This window comes from Schistocerca cancellata, chromosome 7, assembly GCF_023864275.1.
Source record: "Schistocerca cancellata isolate TAMUIC-IGC-003103 chromosome 7, iqSchCanc2.1, whole genome shotgun sequence".
NCBI lineage: Eukaryota > Metazoa > Arthropoda > Insecta > Orthoptera > Acrididae > Schistocerca > Schistocerca cancellata.
Genome location: NC_064632.1, coordinates 49127027 through 49149863, shown reverse-complemented (window position 1 = coordinate 49149863; position 22837 = coordinate 49127027). Strand labels below are relative to the sequence as shown.

The window sequence follows — 22837 nt, the reverse complement described above, 5'->3', positions numbered from 1 at the left end:
CAGCACCATCTCATAGTGCGAAGACAGACAACCGCTGCGCCTGCACTGTTGTGCTTAGTGGGGCGCGCTCTAGTGGGAAAGTTGTGTACGTGCTGACTAGGCGGAACTATGTATACAACAGGGTCATAACGCTATGATGATATTTTCTGTTTCTCTCCTAGGACAAACTGAAGATGCCTAAATAAAGGTGAAATTCGTCATTGTCAAAAAATAAAATATCATAACACTGTAACCATTATTGCTTATTTCTTCATATATCTGATCACTATTATTATCACTATTAGCGTCTATTATCATTATTATCTTTAGTCCTGTGGATGCTTTTTTGTAGTATCGTTTGCATGTGTTGTTCCCCCGTATGTTTTTGTAATATCTTTGGTTTGTTTTGTCCCGGTCAGGACAAATAACAATAAATAAACAGTTACACAGATGAGGAAATAATGGAGTGTCAGTTCGACTGTGTTCGCTCAAAGTTCACGGTCGTCTAACGTACTCGTCACCAACTGTTCCATAAATTGTAATTGTCGCACTCACTTGAGAGTGCGTCACTATTTGTGGTGTCCATTCACGTGGTCGTTCTCTTGCAGGTGATGGTGGACATCACCCGTCCGAAGGCACGAAAGGCGTGAACGGGTGCGCCGGAGGCGGCGTGGGGGCGGCGCAGGCCGCCGTGGCGGCTGCGGGGGCGATGGCGGGCACCGCGGCGCCTCCGGCAGGCCGCCGCGCCTCCGACGGCGAGCAGCGCCGCATGGTGGACATCACGCGCGACAAGCCCATCAAGGTGACGGTGCGTGTCGTCGTGCCCGTGCGGGACCACCCAAAGGTCAGTGACGCACTCCGCCTGACATTACACTACGCCCACTCCAGGGCAGCTTGCGACACCGGCGCGCGCAAACCACGAACCAACCTGTCTCTGCTCACCTCGGGCTGATGTCGCCATTTCCTTCTCAGAGAGCACCAGCTCTCCTACTGCCACATGTATTTCTTTCTGGGTAGTACACTTGATCAAATAACCAAGATTACAAGTGGGACAGGTGATATTTCTCGAGAAAATGATCTAAGTGAACGTTTGGAAAGCTAAAGTGTGGATCTCTTCCGAGTAAAAGGAGGACAAGCGATTTCCTACGTAGTGCCACAGTCAGTGATGATAAATCTAAAGCTCTAAGCCAGTGACTAGACTGCATTTAAAATACAACTACACACATCAAAAAGGTTTTGCATCACCTCCGTTCTGAGGGTTCCGTAAACTGTATAGAAAATTGGAATAGAGAGATCAACAAAAACATCATTTCCGCCCTTTTTTCCCCATAAAAAAACACACACATTCATGTTGTACTACCATACAGCGAGACCTTCAGGGGTGGTTGTAGAGATTGCTGTACACACCAGTACATCTAATACCCAGTAGCAATGATGCATGCCTGTAGTCGTCGTGGCATACTATCCACAAGTTCATAAGACACTGATGGCCCAGATTGTCCCACTCCTCAACGGAGATCCGGCGTAGATCCCTTATAGTGGTTGGTCGGTCACGTCGTCTCTTAACAGCCCTTTTGAATCTATCCCAGGCGTGTTCTATAGGGTTCACGTCTGGAGAACATGCTGGCCACTATAGTCGAGCGATGACAAAAATTCAAATGGCTGTGAGCACTGTGGGACTTAATATCTGCGGTCATCAGTCCCCTAGACTTAGAACTATTTATACCTAACTAACCTAAGGACATCACACACATCCATTCCCGAGGCAGCATTCGAACCTGCGACCGTAGCAGCAGCGCGGTTCTTGACTAAAGCACCTAGAACCGCTCGGCCCGAACAATGTCAATATCCTGAAGATTCACTAGATGTGCCGTATGGGGGCACGAATTGTCGTGCATGAAGAAGAATACCTCGTCAATATGTTGCCGATATGGTTGCACTATCGGTCGAAGGATGACATTCACGTGTCGTACTGCCGTTACAGCGCATTCCATTGACCACCAGCGGCGTACGTCGGCCCCACATAATGCCACCCCAAAACAGCAGTGAACCTCCTCTTTGCTGTACTCGCTGGACGGTGTGTCTGATGTGTTCAGTCTGACCCGGTGCCTCTAGACGCGTCTCCGACTATTGCCTGGTTGAAGGCATATGCGACACTCATCGGTGTAGACAACGTGGTGCCAATTCTGAGCGGTCTATTCTGCAAGTTGTTGGACCCATCTGTACCGGGCTGCAAAGTGTCGTGGTTGCAAAGATGGACATCACTAAGTACTTCGGGAGTGAATTTGCCCATGATGCAGTCTATGGCGCACAGTTTGAGTCCTGTGGCTGCCCACCATGGTGGCGTTGCTGTCAGGGATCCTCCGAGCCATAATCCGTAGTTAGCGGTCATTCACTGCAGTAGTATCCTTTGGGCGGCCTGAGCGAGGCATGTCATCGACAGTTCCTGTCTATCTGAGTCCCCTCCGTGTCCGAACAACATCGCTTTCGATCGCTCCGAGACGCCTGGACCATCCCCTTATTGAGAGCCATTCCTGGTACAAAGTAACAACACCGACGCGATCCAACCGCGGCACTGACCGTCTAGGCATGGTTGAACTACTTATAACACGAGCCATGTACCTCCTTCCAATTGCATTAAGTGGAACGGATCGGCTGTCGGACCCCCTCCGTCTAATAGCCGCTGCTCATGCATGGTTGTTTACCTCTTTGGGCGGATTTAGTTACATATCTGAACAGTCAAAGGGACTGTGTGTGCGATACAATATCCGCAGTCAACGTCTATCTTGAGGGATTCTGGGAACCATGGTGATAGAAAACTTATTTTTGATGTATGTAGTATAAATGAAATGCGGGGCATAAAGAAAATTACTGGTTTTTTCATGTAGGCTCAGATAATTTTTTAACTAGAGCAATAGCCTAAAGTGTACGTACGCTTTTGTGAGTACTTATAGTAATACTTAATGCATGTACTGGTTGTACAGTCGTGCTCAAAAGACTCCGAAGGACCTGATTTGCATTTCGCCTGATTCGCATGCAACCCATATAACGCAGCTGTCTAGCAGATCCTATAATCGTTCCTTGGTACAGTCGTTTTGACATAGCGTTTGTTTCGTCACTAGAAATGAGTAACTAGTATAAGAAAGGTTATTGGTGATAGAGTTTCTACATGTCGCCACTCCAGACTTTATTGTGGCTCAACCTAACGTCTACTTGGTAGAGAAGGAATATTTTTTTTAATGTGAATTTCAGACCGCAATGCCATTATATCTTCTTCACTTACTGTAGCCGGATGACAATGGAGTCTGTCTCTCCCTATCTAAAATCACTGACTGAAGTGGGAAAAGAACCCTGACCATAGATATATGTACCTATGATCAGCCCAACTGACCGCCAAATCCTCTTTTCAGTGGCTCATTTTTCTATCATAACGCCGTTGTGCCACACTGGCTGAGAATTCTGACACATAGTTTGCTTGTATCAATTTGGAGCATGTTCAGTACATTCATTTACTTGCTTGAACGAATCACCATGAACTAGCTGTCTCGGCTACCCAGTACATACATTCAACTTTATTTTGTAAATACCAAAATATAGTTACATAACTGCCACCAACACAGAACTGGCAACAGGGTAGGATGCAGGAATTTAAATAGGAAGTGTTCCTTTCCACTTGAGCTACTCTATTGCACTATCTGTTTGGTGAAAACATCGTGCAGTGCAAAAGGAAAGGTATAACTGTTTGTGTCTCGTAAGTATTGACCTGGCCATATGCATTATCCCACAGCGCTGTTAAATGCAGAAGTTCTGGAGGACTTGTTGTTGACTTCTGAGGCTGTTGTAGCGACGTGTCAGCTAGTAGCATAATGGTAAGTATCGCGCACGGTCGATAAGATGTTGCGATTTCGAGTACATTCACTGCTTCTTTTTTTTTTAATGCAATTGTACTGTCTGCTTAAGTTATCAACGTAATGGAACTTGTAACATAATTTTCTTCACTTCTCAAACCAAAATAGTCGTATGCCGAAAAAGGTCTAACTTCTGCGACATTTTATTCATTTCAGGTTTAACAGACAGCCAGACAGTAGGTGCATCTCGAAACTTTTGTGTTATGTATGGGTAGAACGCATCATGCCAAAATATGTCGGAAAAGTATTTTCTACATTAGCTGTCGTCTGGTAGTGGCATTTTATTCTTCTTCAAACCTTGTTTGAGAGCTTTAACTCAGAACAAGTTTTCTACATGCATGTAATCAAAAAACTGCGTGTGCATTTTCAGACTGTTATAGATAATATCAGAGAATTCGCATATATCGCTGATGATTAATTTCTCTCTCATGTTTACTATTATTTTAACAACACTAAAGGTAACCTTACGAAAATTGTGAGCTGTATTATAAGAAATGTAATAAAACTACCCACAATAACCTTACGACGAAAGTCTGTTTTAACAAAACTGAGTATCTGTACACAAGCGTGTCTGTATCATCACGAATTGGTAAAACACTACTCACTTAGATTTTGATTCGGTCTCTGTTTAATTGGTATGCTGTGTCATACTCAAGAGGTATGCAAATGTGGCATTTCGTAAATAAAGTTATCTATTCCTAAACACCCAAAATTGGCTTGTCAGCAGCGGAAAGACGCGTTACCTGTTGTTCAGCATTGTGAGTTTTTCACCATTGCACTATGAGCCGAAAGTATTTTATTGCGATTTCCATATCGATGCTTTATCTCACTGCTTGTAGCTCTTTCACAGAAGGGATAAAAACGCTACACTCACTGACACTGGAACAACGAACCATAACAGACGCTTTTTCACACGTCAGCATGTTACCACAGAGCTGGCGAAGAAGTATGTGTCTTAGCTTCCTCTTACGAGAACAATAGTGGCTAGAACTCGTTAACCGCTATTTAAAAGACGAGATTAGTTGCGATTTCCACGTGCAACGACTTTCCTGGGCTGAAAACTGTAAATTTACAATCTTTTGTTACACCTCAAGCGATAATAATTGAGATTATTCAATGGAAATGACAGGTAAAATCAAGTGAACTTTGAGGTTTAATTCCGTGCACACCAGGAAGTAACTCGTCAATCACAGAGTGGCCAAACATACACTGCCTTGTTGCCAAATCTCAGTTACAATACCAGCAGTAAGAAGACGAACCGATGTGATGTTACAGCGCGCTTTGAAGTGACCATAGTGGGTGTCTCCAAGTCGCGGCTGCAACGGCTTGGAATACGTAAAGCGTCTGATTCGCGTTTCTGTAACTGGGCAGTAAAGAAATTGAATCATGGTATGTAAGGAAATCTTTCATTAAAATGACACGTTCAATTACGAAATATCGTATTCATTATCTGTGAAACATGAAGTAATCTAATGTAATATACTCTAATCATGTCATGTTGATGACTAGCAATGAAGAGTCATGAATTATCGAAGTTTTTGCCAATACCTGTAACCAAATCTAAACTTGAAAATAGTATACGATAATTTTTGTAACAAACCGAGACTTCCGTCAAGACCCTTTCGTCCCTGTTAACTAACCACGAAAGATGTCTAATATACCTCTAATCTGAAGTAACAAAGTGTGCATGCATTTAAAGATGAAGTGCATGATGTGAAGTTCTGTGACAGAGATACGAACCCAACACATAATCGGACTAATAACTAAGTAAAATCAAATGTTTCGTATCGGTTTTTCTTACCAGTTGCTAGGTTTCTGAATCTAAAATAAGGATACAAAATTTTGAGCCTAAGCGACAATCGAAATGCACACCTACCGTCCATTAACTTATATAGTTTAAGTATCAGTTGCTTACTCACAAATAGTAAGATGTTTGCGTGTTTGACCAGAAATAACGATACATATTGCGATTGTTGGCAACACATGAACACACATAAAAAAGTACGTTAATTTACACTAACACGCCGGTGTGCTCGTGATAGGGCTTGAAATGAAATTATGAATATTTTTGTACTGGATCAGGATTCGGACCCACATACACTCCTGGAAATTGAAATAAGAACACCGTGAATTCATTGTCCCAGGAAGGGGAAACTTTATTGACACATTCCTGGAGTCAGATACATCACATGATCACACTGACAGAACCACAGGCACATAGACACAGGCAACAGAGCATGCACAATGTCGGCACTAGTACAGTGTATATCCACCTTTCGCAGCAATGCAGGCTGCTATTCTCCCATGGAGACGATCGTAGAGATGCTGGATGTAGTCCTGTGGAACGGCTTGCCATGCCATTTCCACCTGGCGCCTCAGTTGGACCAGCGTTCGTGCTGGACGTGCAGACCGCGTGAGACGACGCTTCATCCAGTCCCAAACATGCTCAATGGGGGACAGATCCGGAGATATTGCTGGCCAGGGTAGTTGACTTACACCTTCTAGAGCACGTTGGGTGGCGCGGGATACATGCGGGCGTGCATTGTCCTGTTGGAACAGCAAGTTCCCTTGCCGGTCTAGGAATGGTAGAACATTGGGTTCGATGACGGTTTGGATGTACCGTGCACTATTCAGTGTCCCCTCGACGATCACCAGTGATGTACGGCCAGTGTAGGAGATCGCTCCCCACACCATGATGCCGGGTGTTGGCCCTGTGTGCCTCGGTCGTATGCAGTCCTGATTGTGGCGCTCACCTGCACGGCGCCAAACACGCATACGACCATCATTGGCACCAAGGCAGAAGCGACTCTCATCGCTGAAGACGACACGTCTCCATTCGTCCCTCCATTCACGCCTGCCGCGACACCACTGGAGGCGGGCTGCACGATGTTGGGGCGTGAGCGGAAGACGGCCTAACGGTGTGCAGGACCGTAGCCCAGCTTCATGGAGACGGTTGCGAATGGTCCTCGCCGATACCCCAGGAGCAACAGTGTCCCTAATTTGCTGGGAAGTGGCGGTGCGGTCCCCTACGGCACTGCGTAGGATCCTACGGTCTTGGCGTGCATCCGTGCGTCGCTGCGGTCCGGTCCCAGGTCGACGGGCACGTGCACCTTCCGCCGACAACTGGCGACAACATCGATGTACTGTGGAGACCTCACGCCCCACGTGTTGAGCAATTCGGCGATACGTCCACCCGGCCTCCCGCATGCCCACTATACGCCCTCGCTCAAAGTCCGTCAACTGCACATACGGTTCACGTCCACGCTGTCGCGGCATGCTACCAGTGTTAAAGACTGCGATGGAGCTCCGTATGCCACGGCAAACTGGCTGACACTGACGGCGGCGGTGCACAAATGCTGCGCAGCTAGCGCCATTCGACGGCCAACACCGCGGTTCCTGGTGTGTCCGCTGTGCCGTGCGTGTGATCATTGCTTGTACAGCCCTCTCGCAGTGTCCGGAGCAAGTATGGTGGGTCTGACACACCGGTGTCAATGTGTTCTTTTTTCCATTTCCAGGAGTGTATACTGTTCCGAGAGATTCAAATCCTCGAAGGAGGAGATACGAATTCGAATCACAGTCCAGCAACAAATTTTTCAACGTCTCTAGTTCAATGAAGTATAAGTAAAGTAAGAGCCCTGTTGCTTTAAATAGCTATCGGTTTATCAAATAAAATAAAATTTTCTGATGTAAGTAAGTTTACTGGCGACTGTATTTCTGTTTGCCGTGACTTCCGCTATGTCATTTCCCAACGTAAACCGGCTCTGCCCAGTTGGTAATGAAGGAACATTATGTTTAATGCGGATTCTGGATTATAACGTCTTTCTCTTGATGTTCCCAGGGGTAAAGTAAATCTGTCTGTGCCTCTTAAAGGTAAATGCCTGAACCCACGCATTGCACCTGTGATAGTTCGTTCCGCCAGACCATTGTGGCCACATTTCCCAGCCCCAGGAGTGTGCTGTAACAGATGATGTGCTTAGCTTACAAAATTAGTCACGATGGAAAAAACGCGAGTCTATTAAATGGTTAAGTAGAAGCAAGCTTCTGAAGCGGAGTTTATGCTACTCTCATGTCAGCAGCATGTAAAGACTCTTCTAGGCATCATAGGCTCACTGTGAAGCCATTTTGAAATTTTCACAAATTAAGCAAATTTCTTAGTCGAGAAAATCCACTGGGAAGTGTGAAGTTACCGGATAATTCGATTTTTGCAGTCATTATTACTATCATTTTCTTGAAGATCATTTGTTGCCTTTTGGTCACAATAGAAGTAGTTTCCCAAGATCTACGAAAACTTTGTACTGGGATAGATTAGAATGAAAACTTTCTGTTTATTGCAAAGGAAAACAATTGATTTTCTAAAACATTGTCTGTCATAGACAACTTGAAACAGGTCATGTCGACCAAATCGTATGGAAGAACTGATAACGACGTATATCGGAAGGCAGTAAGATCTCTTGCCTTTTGGTTTGGCAGTACTCGATAGCCATTTCTAAGCGCAAGTAAATGAAGAAAGGCAGCGCGTTTTTGTTATCAAGTATCGTCTTCATCAATTACTTTAGTTTTAATGTAATCTACGACTATATAATTGACATTTGATATTAACATGAAAAGGATTCCTTAGACAGGGAAAGATCCGTGTTGGGTTCATATCTCTGTCACAGAACTTACATCATGCACTTCATCTTTAAATGCATGCACACTTTGTTACTTCAGATTAGAGGTATATCAGACATCTTTCTGGTTAATTAACAGGGACGAAAGGGTCCTGACGAAAGTCCCGGTTTATTACAAAAATTGTCGTATTTTATTTTCAAGTTTAGATTTGATTACTGATATTGGCAAAAATTTCGATAATTCATGATTCTTCATGGCTAGTCATCTTATGATATGATTAGATTAGATTACATTAGATTAGGTCATGTTTCATAGATCATGAATACGATATTTCGTAATGGAACGTGTCGTCTTAATGAAAGATTTCTTTACATATCATGATTCAATTTCATTACGATTTTTTACTCTCTCTCTCATTCTTTTCGATTTTTATCTCTCTCTCTCTTTCTCTCTCTCTCTCTCTCTCCCCCCCCCCCCCCTCTCTCTCTCTCTCTCTCTCTCTCTCTCTCTCTCTCTCTCTCTCTCTCTCCGTCTCTCTCTCACACACACAGACACACATTCTTTTTATTTTATTTGTTTGTTGTGCGCGACTATCGGCGAGGCACGAAAACGACTGTGAATGAATTTCTTAGTTTTGAGTACACTTACGAAAGCAATATAAAAACAAGTATGACAGTGACTGATTTATGATGCTTAGTTTGCAGTCAGTTCTGAGTATTATTAGTAACTACCCTCCAGTCCCTAAACCTAATTACAGAAATGCGAATCAGACGCTTTACGTATTCCAAGCCGTTGCAGCCGCGACTTGGAGACACCCACTATGGTCACTTCACAGCGCGCTGAAACATCACATCGGTTCGTCTTCTTACTGCTGGTATTATAACTGAGATTTGGCAACAAGGCAGTGTATGTTTGGCCACTCTGTGATCGACGAGTTACTTCCTGGTGTGCACGGAATTAACCCTCAAAGTTCACTTGATTTTACCTGTCATTTCCATTGAATAATCTCAGTTATTATCGCTTGAGGTGTAACAATAGATTGTAAATTTACGGTTTTCAGCCCAGGAAAGTCGTTGCACGTGGAAATCGCAACTAATCTCGTCTTTTAAATAGTGGTTAACGAGTTCTAGCCACTATTGTTCTCGTAAGAGGAAGCTAAGACACATACTTCTTCGCCAGCTCTGTGATAACATGCTGACGTGTGAAAAAGCGTCTGTTATGGTTCGTCGTTCCAGTGTCAGTGAGTGTAGCGTTTTTATCCCTTCTGTGAAAGAGCTACAAGCAGTGAGATAAAGCATCGATAAGGAAATCGCAATAAAATACTTTCGGCTCATAGTGCAATGGTGAAAAACTCACAATGCTGAACAACAGGTAACGCGTCTTTCCGCTGCTGACAAGCCAATTTTGGGTGTTTAGGAATAGATAACTTTATTTACGAAATGCCACATTTGCATACCTCTTGAGTATGACACAGCATACCAATTAAACAGAGACCGAATCAAAATCTAAGTGAGTAGTGTTTTACCAATTCGTGATGATACAGACACGCTTGTGTACAGATACTCAGTTTTGTTAAAACAGACTTTCGTCGTAAGGTTATTGTGGGTAGTTTTATTACATTTCTTATAATACAGCTCACAATTTTCGTAAGGTTACCTTTAGTGTTGTTAAAATAATAGTAAACATGAGAGAGAAATTAATCATCAGCGATATATGCGAATTCTCTGATATTATCTATAACAGTCTGAAAATGCACACGCAGTTTTTTGATTACATGCATGTAGAAAACTTGTTCTGAGTTAAAGCTCTCAAACAAGGTTTGAAGAAGAATAAAATGCCACTACCAGACGACAGCTAATGTAGAAAATACTTTTCCGACATATTTTGGCATGATGCGTTCTACCCATACATAACACAAAAGTTTCGAGATGCACCTACTGTCTGGCTGTCTGTTAAACCTGAAATGAATAAAATGTCGCAGAAGTTAGACCTTTTTCGGCATACGACTATTTTGGTTTGAGAAGTGAAGAAAATTATGTTACAAGTTCCATTACGTTGATAACTTAAGCAGACAGTACAATTGCATTTAAAAGAATATAGTAGTGAATGTACTCGAAATAGCGACATCTTATCGACCGTGCGCGGTACTTACCATTATGCTACTAGCTGACACGTCGCTAGAACAGCCTCAGAAGCCAACAACAAGTCCTCCAGAACTTCTGCATTCCACAGCGCTGTGGGATAATGCATATGGCCAGGTCAATACTTACGAGACACAAACAGTTATACCTTTCCTTTTGCACTGCACAACGTTTTCAGCAAACAGATAGCCCAGTAGAGTAGCTCAAGTGGAAACGAACACTTACTTATTTTTAATTTCTGCATCCTACACTGTTGGCAGTTCTGTGTTGGTGGCTGTTATTTAATTTTATTTTGGTGTTTACAAAATAAAGTTGAATGGATGCACTGGGTAGCCGAGGCAGCTAGTTCATGGTGATTCGTTCAAGCAAGTAAATGAATTTACTGAGCATGCTGCAAATTGATACAGGGAGCCTGTGTGTCAGAATTCTCAGCCAATGTGGCACAACGGCGTTATGGTAGAAAAAATGAGCCACTGAAAAGAGGATTAGTAACATTCAAATCAGTGATCCCTGTTATTGACAAGCAGGAGCGGTGGTACGTACTTTTATCATTTCTTTTAACATCGCCTGAATCCTCTGTTTCCCCATCGGAACGTCTTCCAATGTACACTCAGACGAATGATTTTACTTAATCTGTGAATAAAACTAGACGTGTTATTGACACTGTGTTTCTCCAGGAATTATTCCATTGTTATCATCTATACGTTTCCTAAGAAATGGCGATTTCTTTCGACATTTGAATTTTCAGAATTGACGTATTTCAGAGTTTGAGTTCCCAGCTTCATGGTCTTCTAAGCCTGCGATATCTACACAGCAAAATTTTAACTACCTTGACAGGTGCTGTTGTACTCATGTGCGGCTCAGATTGTTCGTTCACGTACTGTTACTGACGGTCCCACTACTATACTTAACAGCGAAACGATTTTCACTCCACAGATACCTCGCCACACGTGGTGCCATGCTGTCTGTCAGTGATATACAAAAGACTATGTGGAGCTAATTAGCCACGTGCTCAGGGGCATAGTGAAAGAGCCACCGTCTGCAGAGGACACCCCTCCACTGTGTGTGTGTGTGTGTGTGTGTGTGTGTGTGTGTGTGTGTGTGTGCAAAAGCCAAGAGGGGCTATACGGCAACGGAGCTCCGAGCCGTCAAAGTGACAGGAACACGTGAAAGGCGGCGCTGTAGGACGCTTTTGGCGCACAGGGAACCTAGGTTTACGATGGCGGAAGGAACGAAATTCCAACGCGGAAGACGAAATAGGGGAGTTTCAATGGCTGCTGGAAACGACAGCCAGAGACGGCGTGAAGTATGAATACACCACAAAGTTCAAGACGGATCCATACCTACTGCAACACAGCGGATACTGCATTACGAAGACGAAGTTTCTTCTATTCTTATATGAATAAAGCACAGTTTCCACTTAAATTATTTCTGGGGGCGTTGTAACGTACCTACCACAAATAAAATCTATGTTCGTCTGTGAAAATGGACTCGATAAGCAACCTGAGCTATACGTAATCGGAATCTAAACTGCGTAACACAGTGTGCGTGTTGTATGAGTCAGTTTCACTGTCATTTAAGCCCTCAACAGGCCGTTGCATGACAAACTTAAAGCTAACATTTAGATAAGCTAACTGACTGCGTATTTGAATAAGAATTTATAAGTGATACAGAATCTGGCTTCTGCAACGGAATTTACTGGATGTGGCATGTTGTGGTGTGTCAGCGTCTCTGCTTTGGCTCTTAAGTTCTGCACACACTTCTTTATATGACTGCCTTTTCCCAAGTGGTTTACAGCAATTCGTAGCAGCTCGCAGCAGCAGCGGTTAAAGTTTATTGTTACGAAGAATGAATTTAGTAAAACTACTAAATAACTACTAAATAACTCTTAAGAAGGGATTTCATAAATTAAAAATTTAAAAACTTGATAAATCATCATGACAAATATGAATAATGGCGTAATGCCTGAAAATGAGCTTATAAGTATCAATAATGGCTGAGTGCCAGATTAACAAATTATTTGGAATTCGAAGTTACATTAACATTTAATAACCACAGCATATATATGAAATAGACGTGGAGAATAATTATTATTATTTTGACGATAAGAAGATTTTTTTAACTTACAAGCAAAACATGTGATTATTGCAAACTCGGACTAACAATCTCGAGCCTAACCGTGCAATTGCGCTTTACGCTATGCTTGCGAATTTTACCTTGAATTCCATCTTCAAGCGTAGTTAAGCCATCTACATCTCTCCTCGCCATATAAATAAATCAGGGCTTGAGTGTGGTAAGAACACGACGTCAGGGCAGCTGTGACACGTCTTTTGTTCAAATGGTTCAAATGGCTCTGAGCATTATGGGACTTAACATCTGAGGTCATCAGTCCCCTAGAACTTAAGACTACTTAAACCTAACTAACCTAAGAACATCACACACATCCATGCCAGAGGCAGGATTCGAACCTGCGACCGTAGTGGTCGCGCGGTTCCAGTCTGAAACGCCTAGAACCGCTGGGGCACAGCGGCCGGCTCGTCTTTCCGAGATCTCGGCCAACACTGCCGAAATTTCACCCTCACAGACAGACCTCGTCTCAAAACAATACTTAGAATCGCGCTCCCATTTACTATCGATATCTAAGTGCTTATTTATTTCCATAGAGAATCGCAGAACCTTACAAAGTGCAAAGAGTGCCTTAAGTTGGCTGTATTGTTTTCGATACTCAGTGTAATATTTAACCCGTGTAATGGAGAGTTCTGACACACTTCTACCACGTGAGTGCCGAATGAATGACAAATTGTGAAACAACCCCATTCATTCATTATTGATTTATTCAGTCACATACAAATATAAACAATAAACTGAATGAATAAAGAGAAAGAACCACCGCAGGCCAATCGCCAAAGAAATTTATTTCTAACGACTGGTTTCGGTGCAGCACTTACGCATCTTTCAAGTCCACTATAAACCAGACCTGTACTTTCACTGTTTGGCCCATCTATCTTGAACTCATGTAAAGCTAGTTGTCGTGAACCGCATACATCAGGAGTGTATACTCTAAGACATGTGTTGAGAGTGGGGAGATCACGTATACACGCCTGATATATACAATCCACAACTAGTACTGAACGAGGTGTACGACATATGGGCCAAAAAACGAAAGCACTGTTGCACTTTATAATGGGCCTGAAGAAGGCGTAAGTGTTGCGCCGAAACTAGTCGTTTGAAATAAATTTCATTGAAGATAGGGCTGTGTTGGTTCGTTTTCCTTATTTTTTATCACTAGCCGCTGTTCCACGTCTGTTTGAACGATGGATCTACACAGACAGGCTGAATTGTACACACTCCGGACTATTTTCAAGTGTAATTATAGACAGTGTAATTATAATCAGGGTACTGGCTAGCATAAAATTTCACAATAATTACATTACCTTTGATCTGAAGTCATACAAGACACTGCTATACACGAACAAGAAATAAAAATCGGTAGCTGTGGTGAAGTTGCATCGTGGAGAGATGTTGAAATTAATCTGTTTTTACATGTAAGCTCATCATTTCATTATGGTAATAATGGAGTATGGAAAACATTCGAAAATGATGGTAGATAGATTACAATGAACTGTATCAGAAGAAAGAATAAATACGCGGTGGATTTAATAAAACTTCCGAGGAAAATACTTGTAATATTGGCACGGAATTCACCCCTCTTAACGAGCAGGAAAACTGCCAGTCATAAAGAATTATGAAAACTGTGGTTTCGATGGACCAGTCGACTTCTTTCATATGAATACTTTGCTGGGTCATTACGTCTTAGTGAGACCAGTCGAATGCAACATAGGACAGCACTCACTATAAAGCAGTTCATATTCATTGTCGAGTTCTGCGAAGTGTAATTCGTGTAAAACGCGGGCGGAACAGTTTGCGTAAGAGTGTAAGACTGGGAGGGTCTTGCCAAAACCTCCAACAAAGCCTGAAATGCAAACTACGTTAACTGTATCGATGCCAACGGTGGTCATTTCCGGCATGGAGAGTCAGTCCAGCGTTAGTCATACTGCCAATATTTTCCAAGTCAGTTTTACTTTGCGTACCCTGTGAGAATGGCGGAGATATACAGGGTATTTCAAAAATGACCGGTATATTTGAAACGGCAATAAAAACTAAACGAGCAGCGATAGAAATACACCGTTTGTTGCAATATGCTTGGGACAACAGTACATTTTCAGGCAGACAAAGTTTCGAAATTACAGTAGTTACAATTTTCAACAACAGATGGCGCTGCGGTCTGGGAAACTCTATAGTACGATATTTTCCACATATCCACCATGCGTAGGAATAATATGGCGTAGTATCTGAATGAAATTACCCGAAACCTTTGACAACGTGTCTGGCGGAATGGCTTCACATGCAGATGAGATGTACTGCTTCAGCTGTTCAATTGTTTCTGGATTCTGGCGGTACACCTGGTCTTTCAAGTGTCCCCACAGAAAGAAGTCACAGGGGTTCATGTCTGGCGAATAGGGAGGCCAATTCATGCCGCCTCCTGTATGTTTCGGATAGCCCAAAGCAATCACACGATCATCGAAATATTCATTCAGGAAATTAAAGACGTCGGCCGTGCGATGTGGCCGGGCAACATCTTGCATAAACCACGAGGTGTTCGCAGTGTCGTCTAAGGCAGTTTGTACCGCCACAAATTCACGAAGAATGTCCAGATAGCGTGATGCAGTAATCGTTTCGGATCTGAAAAATGGGCCAATGATTCCTTTGGAAGAAATGGCGGCCCAGACCAGTACTTTTTGAGGATGCAGGGACGATGGGACTGCAACATGGGGCTTTTCGGTTCCCCATTTGCGCCAGTTCTGTTTATTGACGAAGCCGTCCAGGTAAAAATAAGCTTCGTCAGTAAACCAAATGCTGCCCACATGCATATCGTCGTCATCAATCCTGTGCACTATATCGTTAGCGAATGTCTCTCGTGCAGCAATGGTAGCGGCGCTGAGGGGTTGCTGCGTTTGAATTTTGTATGGATAGAGGTGTAAACTCTGTCGCATGAGACGATACGTGGACGTTGGCGTCATTTGGACCGCACCTGCAACACGGCGAATGGAAACCCGAGGCCGCTGTTGGATCACCTGCTGCACTAGCTGCGCGTTGCCCTCTGTGGTTGCCGTACGCGGTCGCCCTACCTTTCCAGCACGTTCATCCGTCACGTTCCCAGTCCGTTGAAATTTTTCAAACAGATCCTTTATTGTATCGCTTTTCGGTCCTTTGGTTACATTAAACCTCCGTTGAAAACTTCGTCTTGTTGCAACGCACTGTGCTCTAGGCGGTGGAATTCCAACATCAGAAAAATCCTCTGTTCTAAGGAATAAACCATGTTGTCTAAAGCACACTTGCACGTTGTGAACAGCACACGCTTACAGCAGAAAGACGACGTACAGAATGGCGCACCCACAGACTGCGTTGTCTTCTATATCTTTCACATCACTTGCAGCGCCATCTGTTGTTGAAAATTGTAACTACTGTAACTTCGAAAGTTTGTCCGCTTGAAAATGTACTGTTGTCCCAAGCATATTGCAACAAACGGTGTATTTCTATCGCTGCTCGTTTAGTTTTTATTGCCGTTTCAAATATACCGGTCATTTTTGAAACACCCTGTACATTCTAAGCCAAACAAAACAGCGCGCCACAAGGGAATTATCAGAATGGGTGGACATGTACAGACAAAGAAAGGATTACAATTTCAGAAAAAAATGGACGATTTCTTCAAAAGAAACAGCATCACAAATTGAGCAAGTGGTCAACAAACTTATCCACCTATGGCCAATATTTAAGCAGTTATACGGCTTGGCATTGACTGATAGTGTTGCTGAAATCTACTGAGGGATATCGTGCCAAAATCTGTTCAAATGGCGCGTCCGCTCGTCAAAATCCCGAGCTGGTTGGAGGGCACTTCCCATAAGGCTCGAAATGATCACAATTGGCAGATATCCGGCTACCTTGCTGGGACAGCAGGGACTGGAAAGCACTAAGGTAAGCAATAAGAACTCTCACTGTGTACTGACGGGTACCATCTTGCTGAAATGTAAGCCCAGGACGGCTAGCAATGAGCGCAACGAAACTGGGCGTAGAATATTGTCGGCGTACCGCTATGCTATAAGAGGCCGCTGATGAGAACTACAGGGATTCTGCTTTGAAATTTAGTGGCTCACCAGACCACCACACGTGGTTGTCGGGCCGTATGGCGAGTGACAGTAAGTTTGGTATCCTATCACTGTCCGAGACGTCTCTAGACGTCTTCGGATTGGAATTCCGTTGACAGGAGCAGAACTGTCTTCAGTAATGAGTGCTACCTCGAACTTAGCGGCGACGACCGGTTAAAACGTGTCTAGGGACGCCCCGGACACCGTCAGTCAATGCTAAACCGAATAATTGCTTGCATAACGGCCAGAGGTGAACCAGCGCGCTACTGACATTCTCAATATGTGAAGCTCTTTCCCGTGAATAAGTCATCTAATTTTTCTCAAATTGTGATCGTTTGTTTGTCTGTACATCTACACCGCATTTACCGATTTCCGTTCATTCGGATGATTCTTCCTGATATCTTCTTTTTTTTTTGTAGTCTATTAGAATTTTTGATGCCGATTAAATCTTAGGATTTATTTTAAGTTCATGCAGCAAAATGGCTTATACATTATCATCCATTTACAGCGGAATTTTGGTATGGCTTTTGCACTCTGAAGCGTCATTTTCAATCAGTATGAAAGCCTGTTTACAACTGTGCTTTTAGATCTGCCGTGTGACAAAGTAGATGTTTAGAAATATTTCATGGAATGTTTTATACTTGTGGATTTTTATAGCAGTCAAGTTTAATTTAGGTTAATTTTGCCGCATTCCAAAAATGGTCGTGGGATGCTAAGTTTTGTGCTGTATTATGACAAGTGTTATAATGGAATTATTTTGTAGCACTAACGGAGCTACTTCCGATGGTGAGCTTTGTCACGTTTCGGTAAAATATTACATGTCATAGATCACCTACGATCCTCTTTTTAACGATGTAGTGATTCTGATAACTAAGAACTTCAAACACAACTTCAGAAGAGCTAAATAATTTTGTAGGCTACCTGCAAGAGACAAAGATTATAACGTTATGTGAGTGTATGCACTTCGCTCCACACAGTTTGACGATTGCGCAATAGGTAGTTGGCCGTGGATGTGCTTACTGGCTCAGTAATTCCACAGTTCCTGGCAAGACGGGTTCCATAGCACCTTAACCGCCGATTTTAAGCCTGTACAACCGAGATGAGAGAAATATCTATACCCTGCTGGTTTTAGCAATTCTTTCCCTTGTTATTATAGCACGACGCCGTAGAGCGTCTTATTATTTGACCGATGTACACTGAGGCGACAGACGTACGAGATAGCGATATGTGTACACAAGTTTGCAAAGGGGTATTGTATTGGCTGAGGTGTCATTCGTACTTACGTGATTCATGCGCAAGGGTTTCAACGTTATTATTTACACACAACGGGAGTTCAAATCAATTGTTCACATGTGTGTGAATTCCAAAGGGACCTAACTGCTGAGGTCATCGGTCCCTAGACTTAGACAAACAGAAGCTAAACGATGTTAAAGTTAGCGTAAGGAGGGCTATGCGTGAAGCGTTCAGTGAATTCGAAAGTAAAATTCTATGTACCGACTTGACAGAAAATCCTAGGAAGTTCTGGTCTTACGTTAAATCCGTAAGTGGCTCGAAACAGCATATCCAGACACTCCGGGATGATGAAGGCATTGAAACAGAGGATGACACGCATAAAGCTGAAATACTAAACACCTTTTTCCAAAGCTGTTTCACAGAGGAAGACTGCACTGCAGTTCCTTCTCTAAATCCTCGCACAAACGAAAAAATGGCTGACATCGAAATAAGTGTCCAAGGAATAGAAAAGCAACTGGAATCACTCAACAGAGGAAAGTCCACTGGACCTGACGGGATACCAATTCGATTCTACACAGAGTACGCGAAAGAGCTTGCCCCCCTTCTAACAGCCGTGTACCGCAAGTCTCTATAGGAACGGAAGGTTCCAAATGATTGGAAAAGAGCACAGGTAGTCCCAGTCTTCAAGAACGGTCGTCGAGCAGATGCGCAAAATTATAGACCTATATCTCTGGCGTCGATCTGTTGTAGAATTTTAGAACATGTTTTTTGCTCGACTATCATGTCGTTTTTGGAAACCCAGAATCTACTATGTAGGAATCAACATGGATTCCGGAAACAGCGATCGTGTGAGACCCAACTCGCTTTATTTGTTCATGAGACCCAGAAAATATTAGATACAAGCTCCCAGGTAGATGCTATTTTTCTTGACTTCCGAAAGGCGTTCGATACAATTCCGCACTGTCGCCTGATAAACAAAATAAGAGCCTACGGAATATCAGACCAGCTGTGTGGCTGGATTGAAGAGTTTTTAGCAAACAAAACACAGCATGTTGTTATCAATGGAGAGACGTCTACAGACGTTAAAGTAACCTCTGGCGTGCCACAGGGGAGTCCATCAACATTGGAGGTGGCTTACAAAACACTCGTTCGACCTATACTTGAGTATTGCTCATCAGTGTGGGATCCGTACCAGATCGGGTTGACGAAGGAGGTAGAGAAGATCCAAAGAAGAGCGGCGCGTTTCGTCACAGGGTTATTTCGTAACCGTGATATCGTTACGGAGATGTTTAACAAACTCAAGTGGCAGACTCTGCAAGAGAGGCGCTCTGCATCGCGGTGTAGCTTGCTCGCCAGGTTTCGAGAGGGTGCGTTTCTGGATGAGGTATCGAATATATTGCTTCCCCTTACTTATACCTCCCAAGGAGATCACGAATGTAAAATTAGAGAGATTAGAGCGCGCACGGAGGCTTTCCGGCAGTCGTTCTTCGCGCGAACCACACGCGACTGGGACAGGAAAGGGAGGTAATGACACTGGCACGTAAAGTGCCCTCCGCCACACACCGTTGGGTGACTTGCGGAGTATAAATGTAGATGTAGATGTAGATGTAGATGTAGACTTACACACTACTTAAACTCACTTATGCTAAGAACAACGCACACACCCATGACCGAGGGAGTACTTGAACCTCCGGCGGGATGGCCCGCGCAGTGCGTGCCATCATGGCGCATCTAACCGCGCGGCCACAACGGGAATTAAGAGAATTTGAACTTGGGGTGATAACTGGACCCAGTCGCAGGGGACCTTCCATTTCGGAAATGGTTAAGAAATTCAATATTCTGAGAACCACAGTGTGAGGAGTGTGCAGAGAATACCAAATATCAGGCATTACCTCTCACTATGGATAACGCAGTGGCCGACAGTCCTCCCTCACCGACTCTACGCAAACTCAGGTGGTTGACGTAGAGTTGTCAGTCCAAACAGGCAAGCAGTTCTGTGTGAAATAACCGCAGAAATAAATCTGCAACGTACGGTACCCCGAACGTGTCCTTCAGGACAGTGACGAGAGATTTGGCAATAATGGGCTACGGAGGGAGGATATAAGATATAAGATGAACATCAACAAAAGCAAAACGAGGATAATGGAATGTAGTCGAATTAAGTCGGGTGATGTTGAGGGTATTAGATTAGGAAATAAGACACTTAAAGTAGTAAAGGAGTTTTTCTATTTGGGGAGCAAAATAACTGATGATGGTCGAAGTAGAGAGGATATAAAATGTAGACTGGCAATGGCAAGGAAAGCGCTTCTGAAGAAGAGAAATTTGTTAACATCGAGTATAGATTTAAGTGTCAGGAAGTCATTTCTGAAAGTATTTGTATGGAGTGTAGCCATGTATGGAAGTGAAACATGGACGGTAAATAGTTTGGACAAGAAGAGAATAGAAGCTTTCGAAATGTGGTGCTACAGAAGAATGCTGAAGATTAGATGGGTAGATCACGTAACTAATGAGGAGGTATTGAACAGGATTTGGGAGAAGAGAAGTTTGTGGCACAACTTGACCAGAAGAAGGGATCGGTTGGTAGGACATGTTCTGAGGCATCAAGGGATCACCAATTTAGTATTGGAGGGCAGCGTGGACGGTAAAAATCGTAGGGGGAGACCAAGAGATGGATACACTAAGCAGATTCAGAAGGATGTAGGTTGCAGTAGGTACTGGGAGATGAAGAAGCTTGCACAGGATAGAGTAGCATGGAGAGCTGCATCAAACCAGTCTCAGGACTGAAGACCACAACAACAACAACGGGCTACGGAGGCACACAACTGACGCGAGGGTCTTTGGTAACACTACGTCGTCGGTTCTAGCGCCTCCCCTGGTGTCGTGACCATATCGCTTGGACCGCAGACGATGAAAAATCGTTGCCTGGTCAGGTGAGTCCCGATTTTAGTTGGTAGAAACTGTTGCCAGTGTTCCAGTGTGGTGCAGACCGCAGGGAGCCACGGATCCGAGTTGTCAACAAGGCACTGTGCGAGCTGGTTGTGGTGGTCCCAAATGGTGTGGGCCGCGTTTACATGGAATGAACTGTTTTTCCGGTCCATCGTGAACCGATCATTGACTGGAAATGGTTATGTTCGGCTATTTGGAGGTCTCTTACAGCCATTCATGAACTTCATGTTCCCCAGCAAATATAGAAATTTTCTGGATGACAATGTGCCATGTCACCGCGCCACAAATTGTTCAAATGGCTCTGAGTAATATAGGTCTTAACATCTGAGGTTATCAGCCCCTAGAACGTAGAACTGCTTAAACCTAACTAACCTAAGGACATCACACACATCCATGCCCGAGGCAGGATTCGAACCTGCGACCGTAGCATGTCGCGCGGTTCCGGAATGAAGCGCCTCGAACCGCTCGGCTACCGCGGCCGGCTTACCACGCCACAAATGTTCGCGATTGGTTTGAAGAACATTATGGGTAATGAGCGAATTATTTGGCAACCCAGAACACATGGCCTGAATATTTATGATACATTATAGAGAGGTCAGTTCCGGTACAAAACCCTGTACCGGCAACAATTACGCAATTATGAGTGGCTGTGGGGGCAGCATGGCTCACTATTTCGTAAGGGAACTTGCAACGATTTCTTGTGTCCATGCTACGTCGAGTTGCTGTATTACGCCGGCAGAAAGGAGGTCCGACGCGATATTACGAGTTATCCCAAGACTTTTGTCACCTGTGTATTTAGTCTCGATTACATATTTCAGATCGTCGTCGGCTGATACTCGTATCCGAGTTTTCATTTCTCTCCTGAGATTTTCTTTGTCACGTTTCAGGCGTGGAAGTGTCGTTGATGGATTAGCAATCCAATCCAACCGTGGAACAGGTGGCGACAGACATTACAGCTGATGGAAGGTGGAGGACGTGGCTGAGACTGGAGGAGTTTACGTCTCCGGCGTTTCTCATTCTCCATTTTTCGACGTTCCAGCTCAAAGTTTTGAAGAGCATTCGAGGTAACTGAGCGCCAGCGACTACGATCTTCTGCTATTGAGGACCAGTTACTCGGATCGATGTTCAAGTTTTTCAAATTTTTCTTGTACTGATCCTTATAACGTTTCAGAGGTACACCTCGTGGCATTTTACCTGTGCTCACTTCGCTGTACAGGATTTGGCGTGGAAGCCTAAAATGGTTCAAATGGCTCTGAGCACTATGGGACTCAACTACTGAGGTCATTAGTCCCCTATAACTTAGAACTAGTTAAACCTAACTAACCTAAGGACATCACACACATCCATGCCCGAGGCAGGATTCGAACCTGCGGCCGTAGTGGTCTCGCGGTTCCAGACTGCAGCGCCTAGAACCGCACGGCCACTACGGCCGGCCGTGGAAGTCTGTCATTTTTCATCCGCTGGACATGCCCGACCCATCTGAGCCGGCCGGTGTGGCCGTGCGGTTAAAGGCGCTTCAGTCTGGAACCGCGTGACCGCTACGGTCGCAGATTCGATTCCTGCCTCGGGCGTGAATGTGTGTGATGTCCTTAGGTTAGTTAGGTTTAATTAGTTCTAAGTTCTAGGTCACTAATGACCTCAGAAGTTAAGTCGCATAGTGCTCAGAGCCATTTGAACCATTTGAACCCATCTGAGTTGATGCACAATGATAAGAGCTTCCATGATATACATTTTTGCTTTCTCAAGAACAGCCGTGTTGGATATGAAGTCATCCCATTTCAGGTTCATGATATATCTCAGCTTCTGATGGTTG

The 22837-nt window shown here is 43.9% G+C and overlaps 1 protein-coding gene across 1 annotated transcript in view; it reads left to right on the top strand.

Moving 5' to 3' along the window:
- Nucleotides 1–713: 713 nt before the first annotated feature.
- LOC126092640 (KH domain-containing, RNA-binding, signal transduction-associated protein 2-like) overlaps nucleotides 714–22837 on the top strand; it is a 675125-nt gene continuing 653001 nt past the window's right edge. The window contains exon 1 of the mRNA XM_049908362.1: nucleotides 714–823. Coding sequence (XP_049764319.1) covers nucleotides 749–823 — 75 coding nt within the window. The 5' untranslated portion in view covers nucleotides 714–748. The remainder of the gene's footprint in view (nucleotides 824–22837) is intronic.